The 19,899-nt window shown below is 54.7% G+C and overlaps 4 protein-coding genes across 4 annotated transcripts; 2 read left to right on the forward strand and 2 right to left on the reverse strand.

The window, feature by feature from the left end:
- Window positions 1-1,023: 1,023 nt before the first annotated feature.
- CGGC5_v016904 (uncharacterized protein) lies at window positions 1,024-2,043 on the reverse strand (the record flags this gene model as incomplete). The annotated part of the gene is made up of 1 exon (XM_032028281.1): window positions 1,024-2,043. One exon carries the CDS (start codon window positions 2,041-2,043, stop codon window positions 1,024-1,026), a length of 1,020 nt encoding a protein of 339 aa, XP_031875431.1.
- Window positions 2,044-8,760: 6,717 nt separating this feature from the next.
- Window positions 8,761-9,822, forward strand: ANKK1-1 (Ankyrin repeat and protein kinase domain-containing protein 1; the record flags this gene model as incomplete). The annotated part of the gene is made up of 5 exons (XM_066153640.1): window positions 8,761-9,394; window positions 9,465-9,527; window positions 9,574-9,612; window positions 9,691-9,744; window positions 9,800-9,822. 5 exons carry the CDS (start codon window positions 8,761-8,763, stop codon window positions 9,820-9,822), a joined length of 813 nt encoding a protein of 270 aa, XP_066006781.1.
- Window positions 9,823-12,981: 3,159 nt separating this feature from the next.
- On the forward strand, window positions 12,982-13,890 carry CGGC5_v016906 (uncharacterized protein; the record flags this gene model as incomplete). The annotated part of the gene is made up of 2 exons (XM_032026942.2): window positions 12,982-13,467; window positions 13,528-13,890. 2 exons carry the CDS (start codon window positions 12,982-12,984, stop codon window positions 13,888-13,890), a joined length of 849 nt encoding a protein of 282 aa, XP_031876632.2.
- Window positions 13,891-15,056: 1,166 nt separating this feature from the next.
- Window positions 15,057-18,595, reverse strand: CGGC5_v016907 (uncharacterized protein; the record flags this gene model as incomplete). The annotated part of the gene is made up of 4 exons (XM_066153641.1): window positions 15,057-17,843; window positions 17,886-18,345; window positions 18,409-18,448; window positions 18,502-18,595. 4 exons carry the CDS (start codon window positions 18,593-18,595, stop codon window positions 15,057-15,059), a joined length of 3,381 nt encoding a protein of 1,126 aa, XP_066006973.1.
- Window positions 18,596-19,899: the final 1,304 nt, after the last annotated feature.

Genomic DNA, 19,899 nt, shown 5'->3' on the forward strand with positions numbered 1-19,899 from the left:
GCCATCACCTTCCGTGGGTCTCTCGAGCTGGATCATTGCAATTAGACACTCTACCATCGAGTCGTCCCAAGGCTCACTGCCTAGACGCCTTTCATGCTACCAAGTACAAATTCCGATGGTGAAAACAAGACTTCCTTTCAACCGTTCAAAAACGCACCTGGTCTCTGGCATGGGAGGCCTACTGGCTTTCATCAAGTGGCCTTGATGTGAGCCTCAAAGCTGGGTTTTCGTCTTCGTTTCTGCTTGATCAGAGCCGACTGGCTACTGCCCTCCGAAACCTAGGTACTCCGATCCACGTTCTCCGATCTACGTTCTCCGAGTCTGGAGATGCACTAGTTCTTGGGAATAGAACTTGCCATGACGTGAACGGGATTATATTCATGTATCAGAGCTTTCCTGGTAATGACCGAGGTTGACGCTGCTTCTGGGTAGGCTGAATGGCGTTCGCAGTAGTGCGATGCAATGAATTAGAGCTCATAGATCATCATCTCGATAACATGACGTTTTCAACTTCGTGGAAAGCAAGTACCATGAGTATTTCTCCATCGCAAGCTGGGCAGGCTCTCACTATCCCCAAGTCTAGACTTATCATCTGTGCGTGCGTGATTGGTGGGCTTCAGCCGATTGTAGACCATGTTGTCGGCCTCAGGGTCTCGTAGGCAGTGTTGCGACGATACCCCGGAGAACCCGGCCCATTTCCAATCCTTGTCGGGTTGGCCACTTGAAACAAGCTTAACGACGCGCCCGCACCATGGAATGGCGATGTATGCGACGAATGATATGGCTACTTCACCTGGAATCCACGATACGTGATGGAAGTGCCGCTCTTCCTAGTATTTCCCGGATGTGTGGCACAGGGGAGACTTTGTGCATTTATGGCAGTTCGAGCCACTAGGGTCTCTAACAGAGGGGTGAAGACTCTGCGCACTTGTCAGCTTCATACCCTATGCGTAGTATGCGGCAAATTTCGAATATTCTACATCACTGTTCCGAGCCGATGATAAGAATCGATTGAATTGACTCCTACACGATATCCCCTTGTGACACTTTCCGAAAAAGGCAAGCTCGTCTTTTCTGCTCTTCGGTTTTCGCGTGCCATTCCAGGCTGCGGTCCATTTCGGCCCAGTCAATGTCCCGCGCTTCCAGGAATATACTGAGCATTTCGCGTAGGTCCCCGAAGCCCTTTTCGCTCACCAGCTTGGAAACACAAGCACGGGCGAATGCGTCCACGTCGACATGGGTATCACCGCCATGACTGGCGAAGCCAGCTTGCGCCAGAGCCAGCGCTGCGGAGCAGTCGAGAGCCACCAATGCACAGTTGACGAAGCCCACCCGGTCCTCGCTATCGATGACACCGTACGCGCCATGCTGTAAGACGACTTCGACCAGCTTCAGTTGTCCCTTTTTGACCTTCCCATCCTCTCCGACCCTCTTATCCCTTTCAACCTTACTCCTGATGCCATACCAAGCGCTGGAGACGTACTCGAAAGCACTCCAAATGCCGTCTGTTGAATGTTGTGCTTCCGACATCATTGCGTCAAGTACTTCAGGCAACTGGTGGTAAATCGGCCAGTGCGTGCTCCAACCGATTTCAGCTCCGGCGCGAAGAAGGTACTCAACGACGGCGTAGTGTTTTTGAGACGCAGCCAGGTAGACCGGGGTGAGTTTTCCCAGCCTATACTCTATTGGCGCACTCTCGTTGCATTCCAGAGAGATGTCTTTGTCTGCGCCCTTTTTAAGGAGGAAGCTTACAACGTCAAATAAACCAGAATAGGCGGCGAAGTGCAGCAGAGTGCCCGAAGCCTGATCCGAACGCGGCCGCGTTTCATCACCAACCCAAACGGGAGGGAGGAGCAGCTTCGCCTCGAACGAAAATCTTTCATCGATGTTTTCGATGGGGGTATGCTTGATGATTGCGAGAATGCGAGTCGCTGCTTTCGCGTCGGCCGCTCGCGCGAAAGGCTGCTCTCCCCATACGAGATCACGAAGCTGTTTGACTGGCGACGAAGTTTTTCCATGGTCGACGAGGTTTGTGGACTGCATTTCGCACAGCTTCAAGAAAAAGTTCTGCAAGGTGTAAATCGGAGTCTTCCACTTGCGGCAGGGTGCTTGAGGAAATGATGAAGTAATAGTGGACGTTCACCCACTGAGGTCGACCGACAGACGCGTGCCATCCTCTTGTAGAACTATGAAGCGGCGGTGGGTGCCTTAAATACCTAAGCCCCTGCACCCTCGCATTCTCAAATGAGCGCTATTTGACGTCGTTGGGCTAGCCATGCACCCACAGGCGGCGTGCCACACCCTGTGGTGGGCTCAAGGATTAGCAAACCGTAGTGCAGGTAAATCCCTGACGCCAACGTTTCCGGGCTTTCCCATTGTAATCACTTCTCAAACAGGAGTGTGGCCGACCCCTTGCGTGAAGGCAAGTTTCGGGTCGGAATTTGGGCCTCGTCCCGGAGCCGAGTCTGATGGGTGGGAGTGTACAGGCTTTAGACTTTGCTGTGGGCCGCAAAATTGGGCTAATGTTTTCTCATCCCATCTGTTCATTCTTCTGGACTTCGTGCGTCAATGTTTGTCCTCATGTTGCAATCTAATCGGCCGAAGTTAAGCCTACATTCGTAGTTGGAACCAAACTCTTTCTTTCCTACGCAAGTCATTAATCACATAAACCCAGTCGGGGAAAAGAGTTCAAAGTACTTTCGTACCTCCGAATGCGCCCTTCGAAGTTATGGGCACTGGTAATTGCTCTTCAGAAAGCTTGGCCGGTGCAGAGATCCCATTGAGGTTCGAAACAATTGTGGCGCAAGGCAGCGGTCAGAATTAACGTCGACCGGACGCTGATAGATCCATGACGGAACAGCTGTATTCAACCCCAAACTCTGATTAACAGGCTCGAATGGCCTCTATGCACCCGTTGATCGATATTTCCAGCAGTAACACAAACAGCGGCAAGCTGCTCTTGTACCTACGATATGGCTATCAACGGTCTCTCTCGAAGAAAAGAACCCTGTACATGAATTTGTTCTACAGTGAGTTACAGCCAACGCTCGCTCTCCAGTACTGCGCTTCGATACTCGCTCTAGTCCGAATGGTTATGGGTATTGTTCTAAAGCAAACAACCCGTGCAATCGAGCCCACGGCAAACATTTTAGGAAACCCCGATCGGCTTGTGGTAAAAGAACTCCAGCCATTCAGGATATCTCAGCAGCTAGTTCCTGGTTTGACCAAGTTGTCTATGCACATTAGCCGTCACCTGTCCGGTCGGTCATATTCACCGCAAATGGCTATGTTTAACGAGTATCGAAGAGAGTGGCCGAAGACCGTTTTCGACTACCAATGCTGCCTTGGACATTGCGTCAACGGATTTCCGTAGAAGCTGTGATGAGGATATAATAACGCCAAAAGCAGCCGATCTCGGCGGAACCACACCGTAGCGGACTGTGATCGGCGGGCCCGTCGATCTCTAAGCATCGATCACTTCAGCCCATCTTAGCGCAGTCTTATTCTCTGCCCTTGCTACTCACAAATTACTGACGGCACCCTTCATATAGAGAATACGGCGCATGTGTTCGCATCCCGTTGGTGTGGCTACGCCCTCGATCCCATCAAAGGGGATTTGATTGCATTTAGACACGATACAGGGCTGTGATGAACCCCCTACTCACGCAAACATCGCTTCCCAATGACCGTTCTATGTTGACCCGGTCATTAATCCTGTCAGTGAGGCAGGCAACACGGTGAGCGGCCTGGGAAGCTTTGTCATGTACAGTTTGAGACGCTGTTGTTCGATGAACCCGGATTGATAGACCCGAATCGATGACCCTCTTCGAAGCACATGTCGTGGAGGTGAGAACTCCTTCGTCAAAGACGTCGATTTCGTTGGGAGCACGGCCATGTGGCACGAACAAGGGGCGAAGACGTTGGCCGTCCAAGGACAAAAGAGAGTTAAAATACATCTTCCAGGCGGAGTGCACTCTTCACAAAAGGTAGCATCAAAAAAAGGTTCAATTTTCACATAATCCGTGTCAGGACTTGATGTTCTGTCTTCTTTTCTGGGCCAAAGCCCAACTTGGAAAGGATCACCGGCATCTCGACCATTTCCGCTCATTTCAACTTGTCGAAGGACCTGGGTCCTCGAAGTGGCCAGCTGAAAGACAAACTCAGGGGTACGGGCCACTCAAAGGAATATTGGTCAGGAGTGTGTACGGGGTCTGGTATCAGCATGGCAGGCTTCGACTATAGCGGGTCTGCTGGCTTGCCGAGTGACTTGTTGAAGTGATCAGTGTCCGCATCAAATAGGGTTAAAGGGGAGTTTCATACATAAATACCGCGAACCGGCCGTCCCAAGTTCCCAGCAAAATATTGTCAACACACCTACGGCGATCCAGAGTATTACAAGAACAAAGCCATGATTATGATTATGAATCCCAAAAAAGAAGCCCCAGGACGAGGGGCATATGATACCACGGGCGTCCCGAAGCCCCCGCCGCGTCCAAAGCCGCGATAAAAGATGACGAGGTTCGTTGTGTCCAAGACCTTATATTTTACTCCAGTCTAACCTCGCTCAGTATGATCCCACGTTCGGAAGCAAAAGACACCTGGCGTGTCAGGCATGGATTCGGGCGTGAGAAGAGAAAGTTTCATTCGACATCTTGATCCCAGTTCTTACATGGCGAGGAAAGGCGCTGATCCATTCACACAACCCCTTTTAATCTAGAATGGCGTAATTACTACTCCAATTTCTGTCTATGGTATTCACAATCTGGCTAATACTTCGGCTTGTGAGATGAATAGTAAATGTACAGTAATGGGTTTTGGAAAAGTCGCAGAGCAGTGTGGACCAAGCTTGTGAATCGAGATCGATGCTGCTTAGTGAGCATACCATCAGCAAATGCCATCAGTACAGCATGAGAGCTCAAAATCACGAGGGTAAACCACAAAGATTCGAAAACCCGGCTGTCATCACTTTAGTGCGTCGCGAGTGTTCGTTTCTGCTGCGGAGCCCTCTTCTGAAGAAGGACTGCCATCGCACATCGCGCAATATGCTCCTACAATCTGTCGGTTTCACAATTGCCATTCGGTCATTTTTTCGCGCATTCTTTGATTGCATTTAGTCTGTAGGCCGGACCGCCACGGCAAGTGACAAGTCAATGAACGCCCTGGCTGTGGAAACACAACGCGTCGTACTCAAAGTCGCGACCGACTTCTATGACCTCTGGGCACAGGGTCATTCCTGAAGTGTCCCCATGATCTCACGCTGCAAACATGCCGCGTGTCAGGGGACGACTCCAATGGGTCGTCATCGCCGACTGGGAACGTCCACTTACCTCTGCATTTCGAAACATCGTGTCAGAAATGGCGTCCATCCGGCTGGCAGCATGATGACCGGTGCTGGCAATGGTCGTGCGAACGCAGCGTGACTGCATATGCGGCATCTCCGAGCTGCGTGCCATATTGAGCAGGTAGAGGCCATCGGCCAGTCCAAATTTCTCGTTCCAAATGGCTCCGTTCCATTGGTCATGAGCTTCTGAAGTCCTCAGTTGCAGCCATTGGGGTCGTTTGTTGGATACGGATTTGCGCGACCTCGCGAAGCGTGCTTCACCAATCATCAAACCCTGCAGGCAGGCCTCATCGACGAGTCGTCAACAGCAGTCTTTCAACAAAGTTGGGAGGATCCGAAGGGGACCATTGCAATCTCGCCACAGCTCAATCCCGGCCTACCAGACCGCGGCCCGGGGCATCGATACGGATGTGCGGACAACGTAAAGGATCCAACATCGATACCATGTTTGCTCTGCCATCCACGACATGTCGTTGAAGACTCGGAGCTGGCTGGCCAATCGCGGGGCTCCCATGCAGGGGCTCACCGGCCAATCCGCGCCTCGAGCGGGCCATCGCCAGGAACTTTGTGGGTGTGTGGAGACGACGACAAGGACACGTGGATAGCCCGCCTCCCGCCCAATCTGGACGCTTGGCTGGGTCCAGGGAGGTGTGCAGCGCAATCCAGCACTGCTTCGCCCAGCGCCCGGGGAAGATAGTACTGCGTGTCCACATCCTGCGAGATCCAGGCCCGTCTCCACACTGCAGAGTACAGGCGTGGTACCTGGACCGCCGCGAACACGACGACCAGACGGACAGGGGACGCGCCAGCGCGGAAAGGAAGTGACCAAAGTGCCTCGCACCCGCTCACATCGCGTGCCACCAGCTGCATATCGTGCTGCGTGCAAGCTGGACAACCAATGCAGGACGCTGCATGCCAAAACACGGATAGTGGTCTCGATCGCTAGTTAGTGGGTCTGCCAACACCGGCTGGAAACGCGCTTAGGAGAATACCTGGCTTCGGATGGACACACCTCGAGTCGGGTACCGGTGGCAGCGCTTGCGAACAAGCGCCGTCTCACGCATGCGACCTCAGACGAGGGCGACGACGCGAAACAGCTCTGGCGTAGTCCTTCCTTACAGGCAAACAGGGTCAAGCTGGAGCTCATTCGTGTTCGCAAGCTCACAATCCCGGGGTTCTGACTGGCTTCCTCGGCAGCAAACTCCATCAGAACGATGGCCTGTCGCGAGTGCAAGCTGAGACTGCAGCATTCTGCAAACCGAACACGCGCGGTTCCTTTCGCCGACACCAACCAGGCCCCGTCCAGTGAACCCATGAAACCGCCAACTCAACGATCGAGCCCACTACCTTCCCATTTCGTTTATTTCCGCCATAGCCCGAACCGGTATTACCTACATCGGCTTCCAGGCTGGCGATACTTTAGTCAATACCGGTTCAGGCCGGCGATTCTGTCGCCTTCTTCGGGACGGGTCCCGCCGCCTTGCGGTTCTAAAGTCTACGCCGTTGATCACGTCATGCTACGCCTTGAGCTCACGGCTTCCATCGGACCCATTCCGATCAACTTCACAGCAGAAGATACCGTAATCCGGAACTTGGGAGAACGCTGTCAAAGACGAAGAGATTCCAAAGTACTGAAGACTTGTCCCTTGAAAGGAAATGTCCGGCCTATTCCCTGCTTCCTCCGCCTACTACCACGGTGCCGACACAGGGCACCGTGAGGCTCTCCATCTCAGGGAAAATCTCCCACAGTCCCTCCGCCATGAACTCGACTTCTTCAGCTTTCGATGGCAGGCCTTCGCCTTGCCGGTTTTTTGCAAACATGAGATTGGCATGTTGAAGCGTTGGGATCCCTCGCACTGGGCTAGGAGTGTCGCCGATGCCCCCGCCCCCATCGCTGTCTGCCTTCATGTTGCTGTCGCTCTCGTCTTGGGTCGGCCCGCTGTCGACACCCACGTTGAGGTGTGTGAGGTTCACAGCCGGACTGCAGATGCAGAAGATCTTGCTCACTGGACAAGTTTGTCAGTGTCGTGAGGCCAGGGCATCGGTCCATGAACCGCTGAACGTAGTTTGTGGCCGTGCTCCGCAGTCGTGCATGGATGTGCTTGACGCGCGGGAAATCAAGCTTCAGCAATGCCTGAAAATGGCTCGGAAGTGCAGGCCTGCTGTGAATGAGGCGTAAGGTGACGATCTCTGTTGCGTATTCCTGTGCGCACCCGTCATCCATGATGAGATCTCGGAAATCCGCCGTCTTCTAGACGATTGCCTTTCCAGTGGCCCAGAATGACCGGTTAAGAACCATCCATAAGTTCTGCGGAGCCAGCCGCGTCAAATCGCCGAATGGCTTTTTGGGTGAGTTCTGTCTAATTTCAGTATGCTTCGGCGGCTGTCGGTTCGGGGTGGACTTACCCGGGCATCGCTCGCAGTGACAAGTGACGCCATCCTGGCTGGACCTGGCGGCGGTCGTCAAGAACAGGGACAACCTAGACTGCGACACAAATTAAAGACGCTTCTTTTGGGAAGTTGCGGCGCGTATGATGGTAGGCCTCCGGCCAGCTGCTGGCGTGAAAATCTTGCTTCTGTTTTCGTTTCGAGGAAGGAAGGAACGGCCGATCAGTGCTGCGTGCGCCTCCGGTTTCTGCTGCTGTTCTCTTCCCACGACTCTGGTCAAGACTTCTCTCGGCGAAAATGTAGCTTCAATGTGGGTTTGGCAAAAATTACTGCTTGGGGCGCGCCTCTCTGCGTCGTGAATAATACGACATAGTTTCCGCACGGACAAGGGCTGGTGGCCTGGTTACCTAAGCAGGCCTCGACGCACCAAAGCGGGGCAGGGCCGGCAGGCCAGGCCTTAGCAACTGTATTTGTCTACCGATTTTTTCTCTCTCCTTCCCCTCGTTCTTGCAGGAGCCGAAAACAAAGTCTCGTCTGTTCGCTTTTACCCAATCTTGCTGGCAAAGACGCGCTGGTGGTTTCCTTTCTTGTTTTGCCTACAGAAGCCAATACGATAAATTAATCTCCAGACCGGCATCAGCAGCTATTTCGATTTTGTTAGCAGGTCAGATCTCACCCCGCCGGCAAGCACTCTTTTTTGTTTTGTGGCGTACTGGTTTTTCCCAGGTCTGTCCTCGCAACGAACGCGCCTGCCTTCCTTCAACGACTTTCTTGGCCCTCTTCCTGACCTTTTGTCGATCCTTTTCCCGGCTGCCTTCTCGACCTTTTTTCAACGCTCCTCTCGACCTTCCTCTCGACCTTCCTCTCGACCTTCCTCTCAACCCTCACAAGTTTCCTCCCGGCCTTCTTTCCCCAACCTTCGTCCTGCCTTACCTACTCGACCTCCCACCCCGAAGACAGCCATGGCCTACTTGCCTCCCGAGATGTAGTGCATGATCGGCGAGCATCTTCAGCCTGCTGAACTGAGCACCATGAGCAGGACCGCCACATACCACCGCGCGCTCTTCGAGCCCATTCTCTACGCCCGCGATGCTACCCGCGGACTTTCCGTCCTTTGGGCTGCCGCTCGAGGCGACCAGGCCGCCCTGCGAAAAGCTATCAGACATGGCGTCACCGTCAATGCCAAGTGGCCTAGAAAGTGGAGGAGCCCCTGGAAGACCACCTGCCACCCCAAGTGGCGCTTCGACGAGAAGCTGAAAGGCTACACGGCGCTGCACGTAGCGGCCGTGTTTGGGAGGACGGATGCGGCCGCCATACTCCTCAGCGCCGGCGCCAGCACCGACGAACTCGCCTCCGTCTGCTGGCGGTGCAATCTCAAGGAGACCGACGCTCTGCATGACGTCACGCCACGAACCGCGACAAGAACCCCGCTGCACTTCGCGGTCTGTTACACAAACTACGATGTTGCCAAAGAGCTCCTTCGACACGGCGCGAGGATCGAGGTGGACGGGCCCCACATTCGCCACTGGTCTGCCCTCCACGACTTGAGCCGCATTCGCCTGCCCAGCCACGCGACGATCGATTTTGCCGACTGGATTATGAACAAATGCCACGCCGACCTCGAGCTCGTCAACAGCCGTAACAAGACGCCCCTTGCAACCGCTTGTGAGGCTGGCCAGTTCAGGCTAGCTCGCAAGCTTCTCTCTAAACCATCAGACTTTGGCTACTTCCCAAGCCAACAGAGGATACTGCCGTATCTCAGAGTCTTCCTCGCAAGATCTGGCTCGGTCTCGACCTTGTTAGTGATATATGATTTAGATGTATTATGTTTCCTAAGCTTGTAGTCGTGCGAAGAAGTAGGGGGATTAAGGTAGTCAAGACAGGTAAGCTCCCAACATTTAGTCACTCTAAAGAAGGGTGATGAAGCATCAACATGTGATTATATAATATCGGTCCTAAAGTTACCGCCACTGGGATGGCGTCCGCACGCGCCATGAGATGCGCCCTTCACCTCTGTACGTCCCTAATGGCTTTCACGATATCATAATTTGTGGATTAATCTTACTGTAGCCTTCCGTGTTAGCACCGGGTGATTCACCGCAGTTATTGCGGATGGTTATTAAGGTACTCCTTCTTTATTGGTCGTACTTGCCTCTTGGAGACAACGCTCCCCGTAAGCCAAGTAAACTTGCCAAGTTCAATCAATCAATCAATTATGAAGCCATCACCAGTCAATCAAGCCAAGTTTAAGCCTCAAACTTGATTGATTGACATGCGGGGAGCTGCTTGGAGATATCATGGTTCCCCACCTTAGAAGTGAACACTTCCTTCCATCCGTTACCTAATTGGATGACTGTGCAAGCCAATAAGACTTCACTAAATGGCACCACCCATGCCACATCCCCACTTATTTGTGCTCTGGGCATTGCTTAGTTTTGCCCACCGGGCTGAGGTTTTGCCGAGAGCCGTGGGGCCTCAAAGTAGCCATTTCCCCATCCGTGCTGATTGCCATCAACAATCAACACGAGGATCTTGGGGTTCTTTGACTCTTTCTCAATGGAGGCCGAACTTGCCAAACTACGTCGGCAACTTCGTGAAGCTGATCGCCGACTCGGGGAAGAGCAGCGCCGACGCGAGGAAGCTGAAGAACTTGCAAAAGCATCACAACCACAAACAATTCAGGCTTATCTAGCGGCCTGTCATTCTCTCAGCCTCGCTATTCAGGCCGTCACTGACCGCTCCCTAACTACACAAGGAGATACAACAAACCCGACCGGTCGGATCTTCCCTCAACGAATCATCCCATGGGATGACTTCGCAACGGCCCAAGAGGGGATCTGGGCCCAGCTCTCACCCGGTGGCTCCTTCTCCTCCCAGCCCCTCTTCCCATCTCAACACCAACTCGACTATGTGATGTCTCTGGTCAGCCCGATCAGCAGCGAAATTGGGCTCCGGAACTTCGAGCGCGACACTGTCGAAAACGCGGTACAGAAGCTGATCGACGAGGCGTATAAGGATCCGCGACTGCGGAACGATCTCGGCTTGCGGGGAACCGTGACGTTCGAGAGCCATACGAACCTCGGCGAGACCGAATGCACCTTATCCGAACATATGGATCGCATGTCCATCGAGAGGGACGATACTGGCCAGCAGGCGTCAGCCTCACATCCACCGAGTCGCAAGCCGCGGCGCAGGGCGAGAGGGAAGGGCAATCGGGCGGACCAGTTCTGCATATACCGCACCTCCGACGGCCGCAATATCCCTGCCCTGGCGATTGAGTACAAAGCGCCGCATAAGCTGGGGCGCAACGAGGTCGTCACAGGCCTGGCTTCCGAGATCCAGCCGGAACGTGACGTGATCAACCAAAACGGCGAGGGGTTTGCGTTTGCATCGAAGGTGCTTACTGCCGCCGTTGTCACCCAGCTCTACTCCTACATGATTGGCAAGGGCATCCAATATGGATATGTGTGTACAGGAGAGGCCTTCGTCTTCCTCCACATTCCGGATGACCCCGCCACCGTTTACTATCACGTATGCATACCTAACCTGGACGTCCTGGACGACGACGAGAACAGGCTGCATCGCACAGCCGTCGCACAGGTCTTCGCCTTCATCATTCAGGCCCTCCGTGCCGAGCCGCCTCCTATGTCCTGGCACGACGCCGCTGCAACCCTTGATACCTGGGCTGTAGAATACGACGATGTCCTGAGAAATATCCCCGAATCCGTACGGAAGGGCAAGGAAGCTCGCGCGTCTCCTTACAAACCCCAACGCTGGCGGGGCTTCAAGCGCTCGCCGATTCAGACACGCTCTCGCTGCAAGCAACCTGACACCAACGCAAGTCGTCGAGACGACAGCGACAATGACGAAGAACAGCATCCGCCTTCACCCACTCCGAATCGATCAAACAAGACCACTGCCACGCCATCAACGGGGGCAGGCTCGGCCAGGGAACACGGCCATGGTCGAGGCCGGCAGGAATGCCAAGGGAAGCAACGCAGCATACAAGACCGCCCGTTTTGTACTTCGGATTGCCTCCGAGGATTGGCATACGGCGGGCCAGTGGATAAGACCTGCCCTAACTTTGAAGATCATGGATACCAGCACATCGACCGAGAAGAGTTTCTACAGCTCATTCGTACCCAGCTGGCTGAAGACCGAGGCTGTGATGCGGACGCCACACCACTGTACCTGGCCGGTCGGATTGGAGCGCTCTTCAAGGTGCGGCTATCGTCCTGCGGCTACACGCTCGTTGCCAAAGGAGTTGAGAGGGTTGATCTTGTTCGCCTACAACGTGAGAACGATTTATACTATCGATTGAAGCCCGTCCAGGGAACATGCGTACCTGTATGCCTTGGCAGGGTAGATCTGGTCCTGCCGTACTACTACGACAGTGGTGTCTTTGAACACTTTTTGTTCCTCAGCTGGGCTGGACGACCTCTGTTTGATACCGTGCACCAAATCACCAACGCCAACATCATCAATAAGGTTAGCGCCGCTTACAAGGAAATCCACAAGCTGCACGTCCTTCACAAAGATGCAAAGCCGCGCAACATTGTGTATGAAGAAGGAACTGGCAAGGTTATGATTGTGGATTTCGAACGGGCAGAGTTCTGCGGTCGTCAACCTCTCGGCTCACTCAGCCCTAATGCTCAGAATCAGAGGAAGCAGCGGAGAATACAAAAACAAGGAAAGGATGATTTTGTGACAGAACGGGAATCTGTCATTCAGAGTGTCGCAAGGCTGGTGTCACGTACCTTGGGTATCTGAATATGTGGTTAGCTGTCTGACTGGTGGGCAGGCAGAGCAGTAAAGGCGAAGCTTGGTACTTACAGTAGTGAAGGCGCCAGGTGATTGTATTCTCTCTTGGACAACCAAGCAAGTCATAATACCAGTTTTTGCCTGCCTGCTTGTTATTAACTACCCCTTTCTTTCAACCTCTTGTCAGGGCTGCTGCGTCTTCATCATTCTTTCCCCTCTTCTCAGGCCGCCCCTTCTCTTTCAAGACGCAGGCTGCTCCCAAGGCCCCTCCTTCCGCCCGGGAATAAAAGATCTAACTCCTCCTCTTCTCTGCCTCCTACATCACCAGCAGGGAAAAAAACTGTCTTCTTTCCATCTCACAAACTATCTTCATTACCCAGCCAAGCCAGCTTATCTCTTCTTCACACGCGCTGATCGACGGCCCCGACCGCTAGGGGAGCATCAAAGGCACAGCTTCCTTCCTCAGTAACCACTAACCACCTTTGGGCAAGATGTCTGCTGCTATCGCAAATCCCAAGCTGTCGGCTGACCCGAAGCCAGCCGAGGAGACGATGCCTTGCGCTATCCGCCCTATGTTGGTCAAGCCTGGCATCCTCCCCCACAACGATCCCAGCCACAACACCCTCAGAACCTTCATCGATCTCCTCGACACCACCGCCACTGAGAAGGAGCAACGTCTGAAGGTCTCTCCTTTTAGGACGGTGGGCAACACCTTCGACTTCAGCGACCCCGCCAAGTGTCACCTTCCAAACGTCTGGCAGTTCGCTGACCAGGCCGAACTCGCCCGCCTGTACGACGCCGTTTTCCGCAGCGACAAACAGCCCGACTTCATCAAGGCGGCCAACCTCCATATCTACATCTGGTTTCCCCAGCGCGGGCCCCAGCCTTCCAAGAAGCCCAACTTTCACCATCTGATTGACATCCGGAACTTCACCCTCTACGGCTGGTGTGGACGTCTCCCCCGCGACAACCCGAAGGTCAGTATGGATGATCAACCACTCCCTATACATCGTCACTAACGCCCGGTGTCTGTACAGACAAGCCGTATCTTGGTCCTGACCACGGACCGGATGCATGACTGCACGCACTGGTCAAAGTACCCTGCCACGCCTGTCCAGTCCACACCCGGCAGCCACGCGACGGCGCCCCATGGCCCCCCTCCCACACGGATTGGCGTCATCAACAGCCACTTCCCCCATGGGGTGCTGTATCCACCTCCCCCGGAGGACAAGAACTCAACCATCGTCCCTCATCACATCTACAGTGGCATCCACTTGGACCATAGCCATGGACAGGCACTACCGCCCCCAGGCATCCTCTCGAATGACCAGCCTGCGTGGCCTGAGTCTCCCATAGTCCCCAGGGAGATTTATCTAAGCTCCTCGACATCACAAAAGTAGGCCCGGCCGGTGGCCACGCCACAGGCCCCAACAAGTCTCGACAGTTGGATTCAAGCTAGAAGAATGCAGGACACGGAAGGCCGACGGACACACTCTCAGTCATGAGGTTGACGCCGAGGTGAGGGGGAAGGGAGGAACACCACATGTGCACATTGCATGAAGAGCGAAGTTCGCGGGATCACGAGCACGGCAGCGATTTGCAGCCGGGGATATGGTGTCTTATTGAGGGCTCGGAAGCCATCACATGGCGAGGACGATAATTCTGTGCGTGGGAGGGAACCACGTACAAATGTATTGCAGTGCGATAGACCAACAGGGTTCTCCAGGAGCACTTGTTTGCCCTCAGATTGGCTCAATCCTTGTTTTCTTGATATGGCTGAGATTATCCACGACGGGACTCTGTTTGTTCCCAAAGGCGAAGGGTCGGCATAGTCCGCAATGCGCTTCACATGGTATCTTCTGAGAAATCGATTGCGGCTTAGGGAATCTCCTGACTTCAAGCTGAGAGCTGGATTAGTTTGCATTGCGAGACCTACCTTGCGGCCAAGTACGTTTACTGTGATTTCGCCTGGGGAATCCATGCTTATTCAAAGGCACAGTCACTGGGTTCAGTTGAAGGACGTATCCTACAACAAGGCGACAGACATCATTTGTATGTAAGAAGGATTCACTCGTCTGTCGCGATTGCTCATCTGCTGATTTGGCATCTTCGCTTTTTTTCAGGGATTGATACGCCACTGCCATTGACATTATGCAGAGGAACGAACTTGGCTGGGATATGCCCTTGACTCTGTTGGGCCCCGTCAGACAATGGCGCTAGGTCATGGGAGCGGGTAAGACGAAAGAGACGACTATGAAAACGCTTCACGACATCGAGGGCGGTCAATTGACCATCGTCTTTGATGGAGATGTTCGCATTTACATCAATATTGTGCCTCGTGGATCTGGAACGGCAGCGCCGTTGCTGCCTTCCCCGTGTTGTAGACTTTGGACAGACGTCATCATGGACAACATTTTAGGACGCGATGAAGTCACAACAGATGGAGGTCGTGGACGTCCGAATGACTCGTTGAGCTAATGATCTACAGAGCAACTTGTTGCTATTGGGCCCTTTCCATACATGCGAGTTCTTACTAATTTCCACTTCGCAAACATGACCCAAGACTCTACTGGTTGAACAACCTCATGACCTCCCCCAACAGTCCACCCTCTCCGAACAGCGCGCTTCGCGTGTCTCTCATCAGGGCTGTGAGCTGGTCAAGGGGCTCCGTCATCGACTCCAGGTGATACACAAAGCTCTTGAGCGGCTGACCCTGTCGATCAATGCGGCCCGTCGCTTGATCGACATCGTTCACGTTTTTGGTGATGCCAAAATGGACGCAGTAGTTGGCAACTTTCAATCCGTCGAGACCGGTGCCACAGAGAGCGTACGTGGTGATGAGAACCTTCGTGTGTGTCTTTGCGCTGTAGCTGCCACCGCTTCCGCCTTGATGCTCATGGAAGTCGCTGAACCAATCTACGATCTTCTGACGCTCGTCACCGGCGAGTCCGCTGTGAATGAAGGCTGACTGGAAGCGGGCGTCGTCCAGTTTCTCGAACCAGAGCTGAACAGCATACGCCAGAATGGGCCACTTGGCGAAGATGATGACGTTCTTGGGGCCCTGAAAGCCAGCCCAGTTCTCGCTATCGTCCGGATACGCCTGCGCATCGTTGTATGCGTCCGCGCAGATCCTGGCCAGCGTTCTGAGTCGGCTGCAATCAGCCAGGATGGTGTCGATGTTCTCCCAGATGCCGGGTGGCATGATTGACTTGTCCAAGTACTTGGATGGCATCGTCGTACCCTTGCCACGTCCGATCACTTTCACAATCCCATCCCATTTGGTCTCGACAGCCGGAGCGCCTGGCGTATCATCCGCCGCTCGAAGAAATCCTGGCATGTGGGTCGCGAGCTCCAACAGACGGACGTCTTTATTCTTGGTGATGATGCGGATGTCGCTGGTCGCGCGCGAGGCTGCACTTGCGTTGGGTTGTGATGCTCCTGCAGGTCCGTCTGAGGCCGTAGCACGCGCATCCTGGAGCTTCTTCACAACGGTACTGCCCACGGCTGCGATAAGGCCGTCCATGGGCGCCCGAAACTGGGTGTCGATGCGGCATTCGACCTTCTTCGTTGCCACCTCTTTCTTCTGCAGGATGGGACGTCCGAAAAACAGGCTCGAGCTCGCCCGCCTGATGATGCATGCGAACATGTTGGCGTCGGCGAAATCTGGCATGAAAGCTTGGCTGACCGCATCGCTGGTCATTTGGCTGACGGTCTTGAGCAGGCCAGCGTGTTTGTCGTCAAGCTCCTTCAGCAGTTGCAGCAGAGCGCGACACGCGATGCCAGGTTTGTTGCGCAGAAGTGAGAAGATTAGTGCCAGGTCGACGAGGCCACTGGTGATCGGACTGCCGGTGGCCGCCAGCACCATGGGCGGGCGCAGTTGTCGCTGCAAAATCTCCCACAAAACTTTGGCCATGTTGGTTTCCAAACCGCGGACCTGATGTGCCTCATCCCACACCAAGAGGCCGAAGAAGTAGGTCCCGCCAATCGTGATGGTTACCTCCTTGCCGCCACGAATGGGCAGCGTAATCAGCTGAGTCCAAAGATTCCGCCATTGCGTGTCGCGACTGACACGCTGTTGTCCGACGATGAGAAGAAGGCCCGTGGCGTCGTCCCCATCAGTGGGCTTAGATGAAAGTTGCAGAGTCACTCCGGCCGCCTTTAGGAGATTCGAACCATCTTGCTCCCATTCTTTATACATCTTCGAGGATCGTGTCTTGGTCGGAAGCTCCGCCTGGAAGGTGGGAAGACAGACCGCCTGCGCGGCGTTCACTTGGTTGTCATCTCCTTGCTTAGCCAGCCGCCAGTCGACGACACGTATAAAATTAAACGTCTCATCGTAGACCACATTTCCGTCGTGAGAACGGATCTCCAGATCGACGATCGGCTCGAAGTAGGCTTTGGCTTCCTTTAGGGTTTGACCAACAACCGAGCTCGGGGAGACCACCAGCGTAGCTCCGCGAGGGAACTTTTGGAGGAGCCTCGCGGTGAGACCACCTTTCTCGCACGCACACTGAATGCCGAAGGGCATGCCGCGCAAAGCGCACTTCTCTGAGTCGTTGTTGTGCGCCTCTGGATGGGCCATGTAGTGGTCTAGGCTGATGAAGCTAAGACGGCGGACAGCGATGAGGCCTTGGTAGGTGATCGTCTTGCCCACTCCCATGGGATGCGCAAGCAAGGCACCCAGATGGCCGTCGACAACAGCCTGCTCGACTGCCCTTCGGACGTCATCGAGCTGATAGGGCCTCAAGGCGCGCTTCGTACCGGGAAGTTGACGGCAATGTTTCGCTTTCGTGGTGACGTGCTTCTTGTCGTGGCCGAAGAACTCGCACGTCTTACGCCAAGACGTATCGTTGTCAGCCGAGTTGAACAGATCCTCTACGCCACCTTGATCGGGCATATGCTCGACCTGGAGGGCCTTGAGGAAGACAACGTCGTCGTCCTTCGCCCTGCTCGAAGGGGGTGCAGGTGTGGTCTCGGTGGCTCTGTCAGTCTTGGGCTTCTGCGACGAAATGAACATCTCCTGGTGTGATTTGAGGGGCTCGTCCACAATCTCGGTTTCCTCGGACTGCCCTTGAGCATCGTCATCAGTACTGCGCAACCGGTCGGCGACGATGACTTTGGCCGCCTGCTCTGGTTGCTGAGGTTCGTCGGGCAGATCGCGGACGTCAGAGGGAACGAGAGGCGGTTGAATGTCATGCCCAGACTGCTGTGCCTGCTCAGCGGGCCCCAGAAGATGCTGATCGATCGTGTTGCCCAGGTCGGTTCCACCAGGCACTAGCAGCTGCTGATCAACTCCGTTCTCCTGCTCTTCATCGAACTGCCCTGACGGCTCTGGGAACCGTCGCTGAATCTCCTAGAATACAGCAACACGGCGAGCCTCGGCCTTGTTGTGAACATAGAGTTCGCATTGAGCCATCATGTTGTCCAGTGCGATTCTCCACTGCCCGTCATGCTCGATGCGGCCGGTCCAAAGCGTCATATTGCCGAACAAGAGACGTGCATTCAGAACCTCATGCACGGGATCATACCGGACTCGATCGGAGCACAGGATCTCCCAGAACTTGGGCCAGTCGAAATCGGAGGTGAGCCGGTGGGAGGTGCAAACGCTTTGGGGGCCGGCGCTATCACGAAGCAACCATTCGATCATATCCTCGTACAGGACGCTGTCGCGCTGGACATAAAAGCGTCCCAGAATGAGGGGATCGTCGCGGAGACTAGAACGCTCAGGAGCTGTGCGGGCAAGTGCGTTGTTATTGTTGCGGGGATGAGCGGGCAAGCGCAAGGCCGGGCGTGTCGAGGAGCGGTTCGGGCTTTGGGGGAATGGATTGGCTGAGGCAGCGACAAGAGGAAGGGAGCTGCCTCCAGAGACAGAGTACGGCGATGGAATCCTGGTTCTCTTGCTTGCGCGGTCGGCCGACTAAGCCGCGGGGCGCTTGGTGGCAAGATCATGCTGTTCATCTGGGGACATGTCAGCAAACTCTCGCGGTATATTGCAGTTTGTGTCGCGGTACCTTCCGAGCTAGACAGCGACATGAGTAGAGAAGATTCCGGAGAGCTCGACGTCGCGGACGAGGAGGAGGATGAGGAGTACTTGCCCTCAGGCATAGTTAAAATGCCTGTGGAAAATGCTTCGAGGCAATATGGAGTATTGAGAAAGGGCAGGAGAGAAGCGACGGCGAAGTTGGTCTTTTCGCAAGTCGTGAAGAGAGGTGGGTAGTAGAGATAAAAAGGGAAACAGAACTGGAAGGGGGCAAGGTGGGGGGGTTTTTGGGACAAATGACCCACATTTACCTCACGTCACAGGCGTCAACGATTGGTCGGGTGCCGAAAATGGCCTGCGCGACTTCGTCGTCGCTGCCACGCGCTCTCTTCCCCGTCTGAGTCGACCACAACCAAGCGCGCAAATAAAAATACACTGTCAGGTCTTTGCAGGCCAGGTAAACCAGGCCAGCCATTCAGCAGTTGAATCAGAGCCTTGTGTGGGCCGCCGGTCCCCGCGATTCCAGCGCCAACCTCGAAGGTGGGGAAGCGGGCATTGGCCCGGACGAGGAGCATCCCTGTCGTACAGCCAGCAGGCCGGTGTAGTGCGCCGAGCAATTGTACGGCCTGAATCTGGCAATTCAATGAACAACCTCATAAGTCACCGACAGGGTGCGCAACATGGATAAGGGGGCGAGAGACGGAAGAGACACACTCACATACGCCAGGTGCAATCTGCATTTTCATTGGCCGTTGGTGAAGCCGCAGCCGGAGATGAAGCTTCGCAGTGGCTGCTGCGCTGAAGGTGTGCCTTGGCCAATGCGAGTAGGGTTGCGCTGGTGAGACGAGCTTCCGTACAGAATCCTGGCCGGTGAAGCCAAGCCTTGATCAGGGCCGGAGATGTGTACTGGAGTGTCCTTCCTCGACCGAACGAATCTCGGGCATTCATGGTGTTGGTAGTTTGCTGGGGTCTCTCGCAACGCCGGGGCGCGGATGAGGTGGTCTATCCCTCGCCGCCTCATGCCTGTGTAACGTAGCAAGGCCCGGATGCGTCCCAAAGAAGAGCTCCAAGAGGATACTACGCCCGTATACAGCAAACGGTACCTCCGCGTACGATCGCTTCACATACAGACGCTCTCCAGCCTACGAGCCTGCCGATTATGCGGAGACGTCGAGAAGCAGAATGGGTCCAGCTGTTGCGAGGCTGCTTCTGGACCTCGACAGGGGCTTTTGACGGGCGTGGTCATTCGAGAATCCAGCCATGTCGGATGTGTAAAAGTACCCTGCCTGCCGGCGTCTCACCCCTCTCTCCTGGGCATGGGGAAGCTGGGTTTGGCCCACGATGCTACCCAGGCGTTAAGCAGGACCACTATCATGGGCCCGCCTGCCCAAACCCATGGCCCCGGCGTGCTGCACGCGCGACTGAAATA

This window comes from Colletotrichum fructicola (assembly GCF_000319635.2).
Source record: "Colletotrichum fructicola Nara gc5 chromosome Unknown KSG_Nara_v1_contig11, whole genome shotgun sequence".
In the NCBI taxonomy this organism is placed as follows: Eukaryota; Fungi; Ascomycota; class Sordariomycetes; order Glomerellales; family Glomerellaceae; genus Colletotrichum; species Colletotrichum fructicola.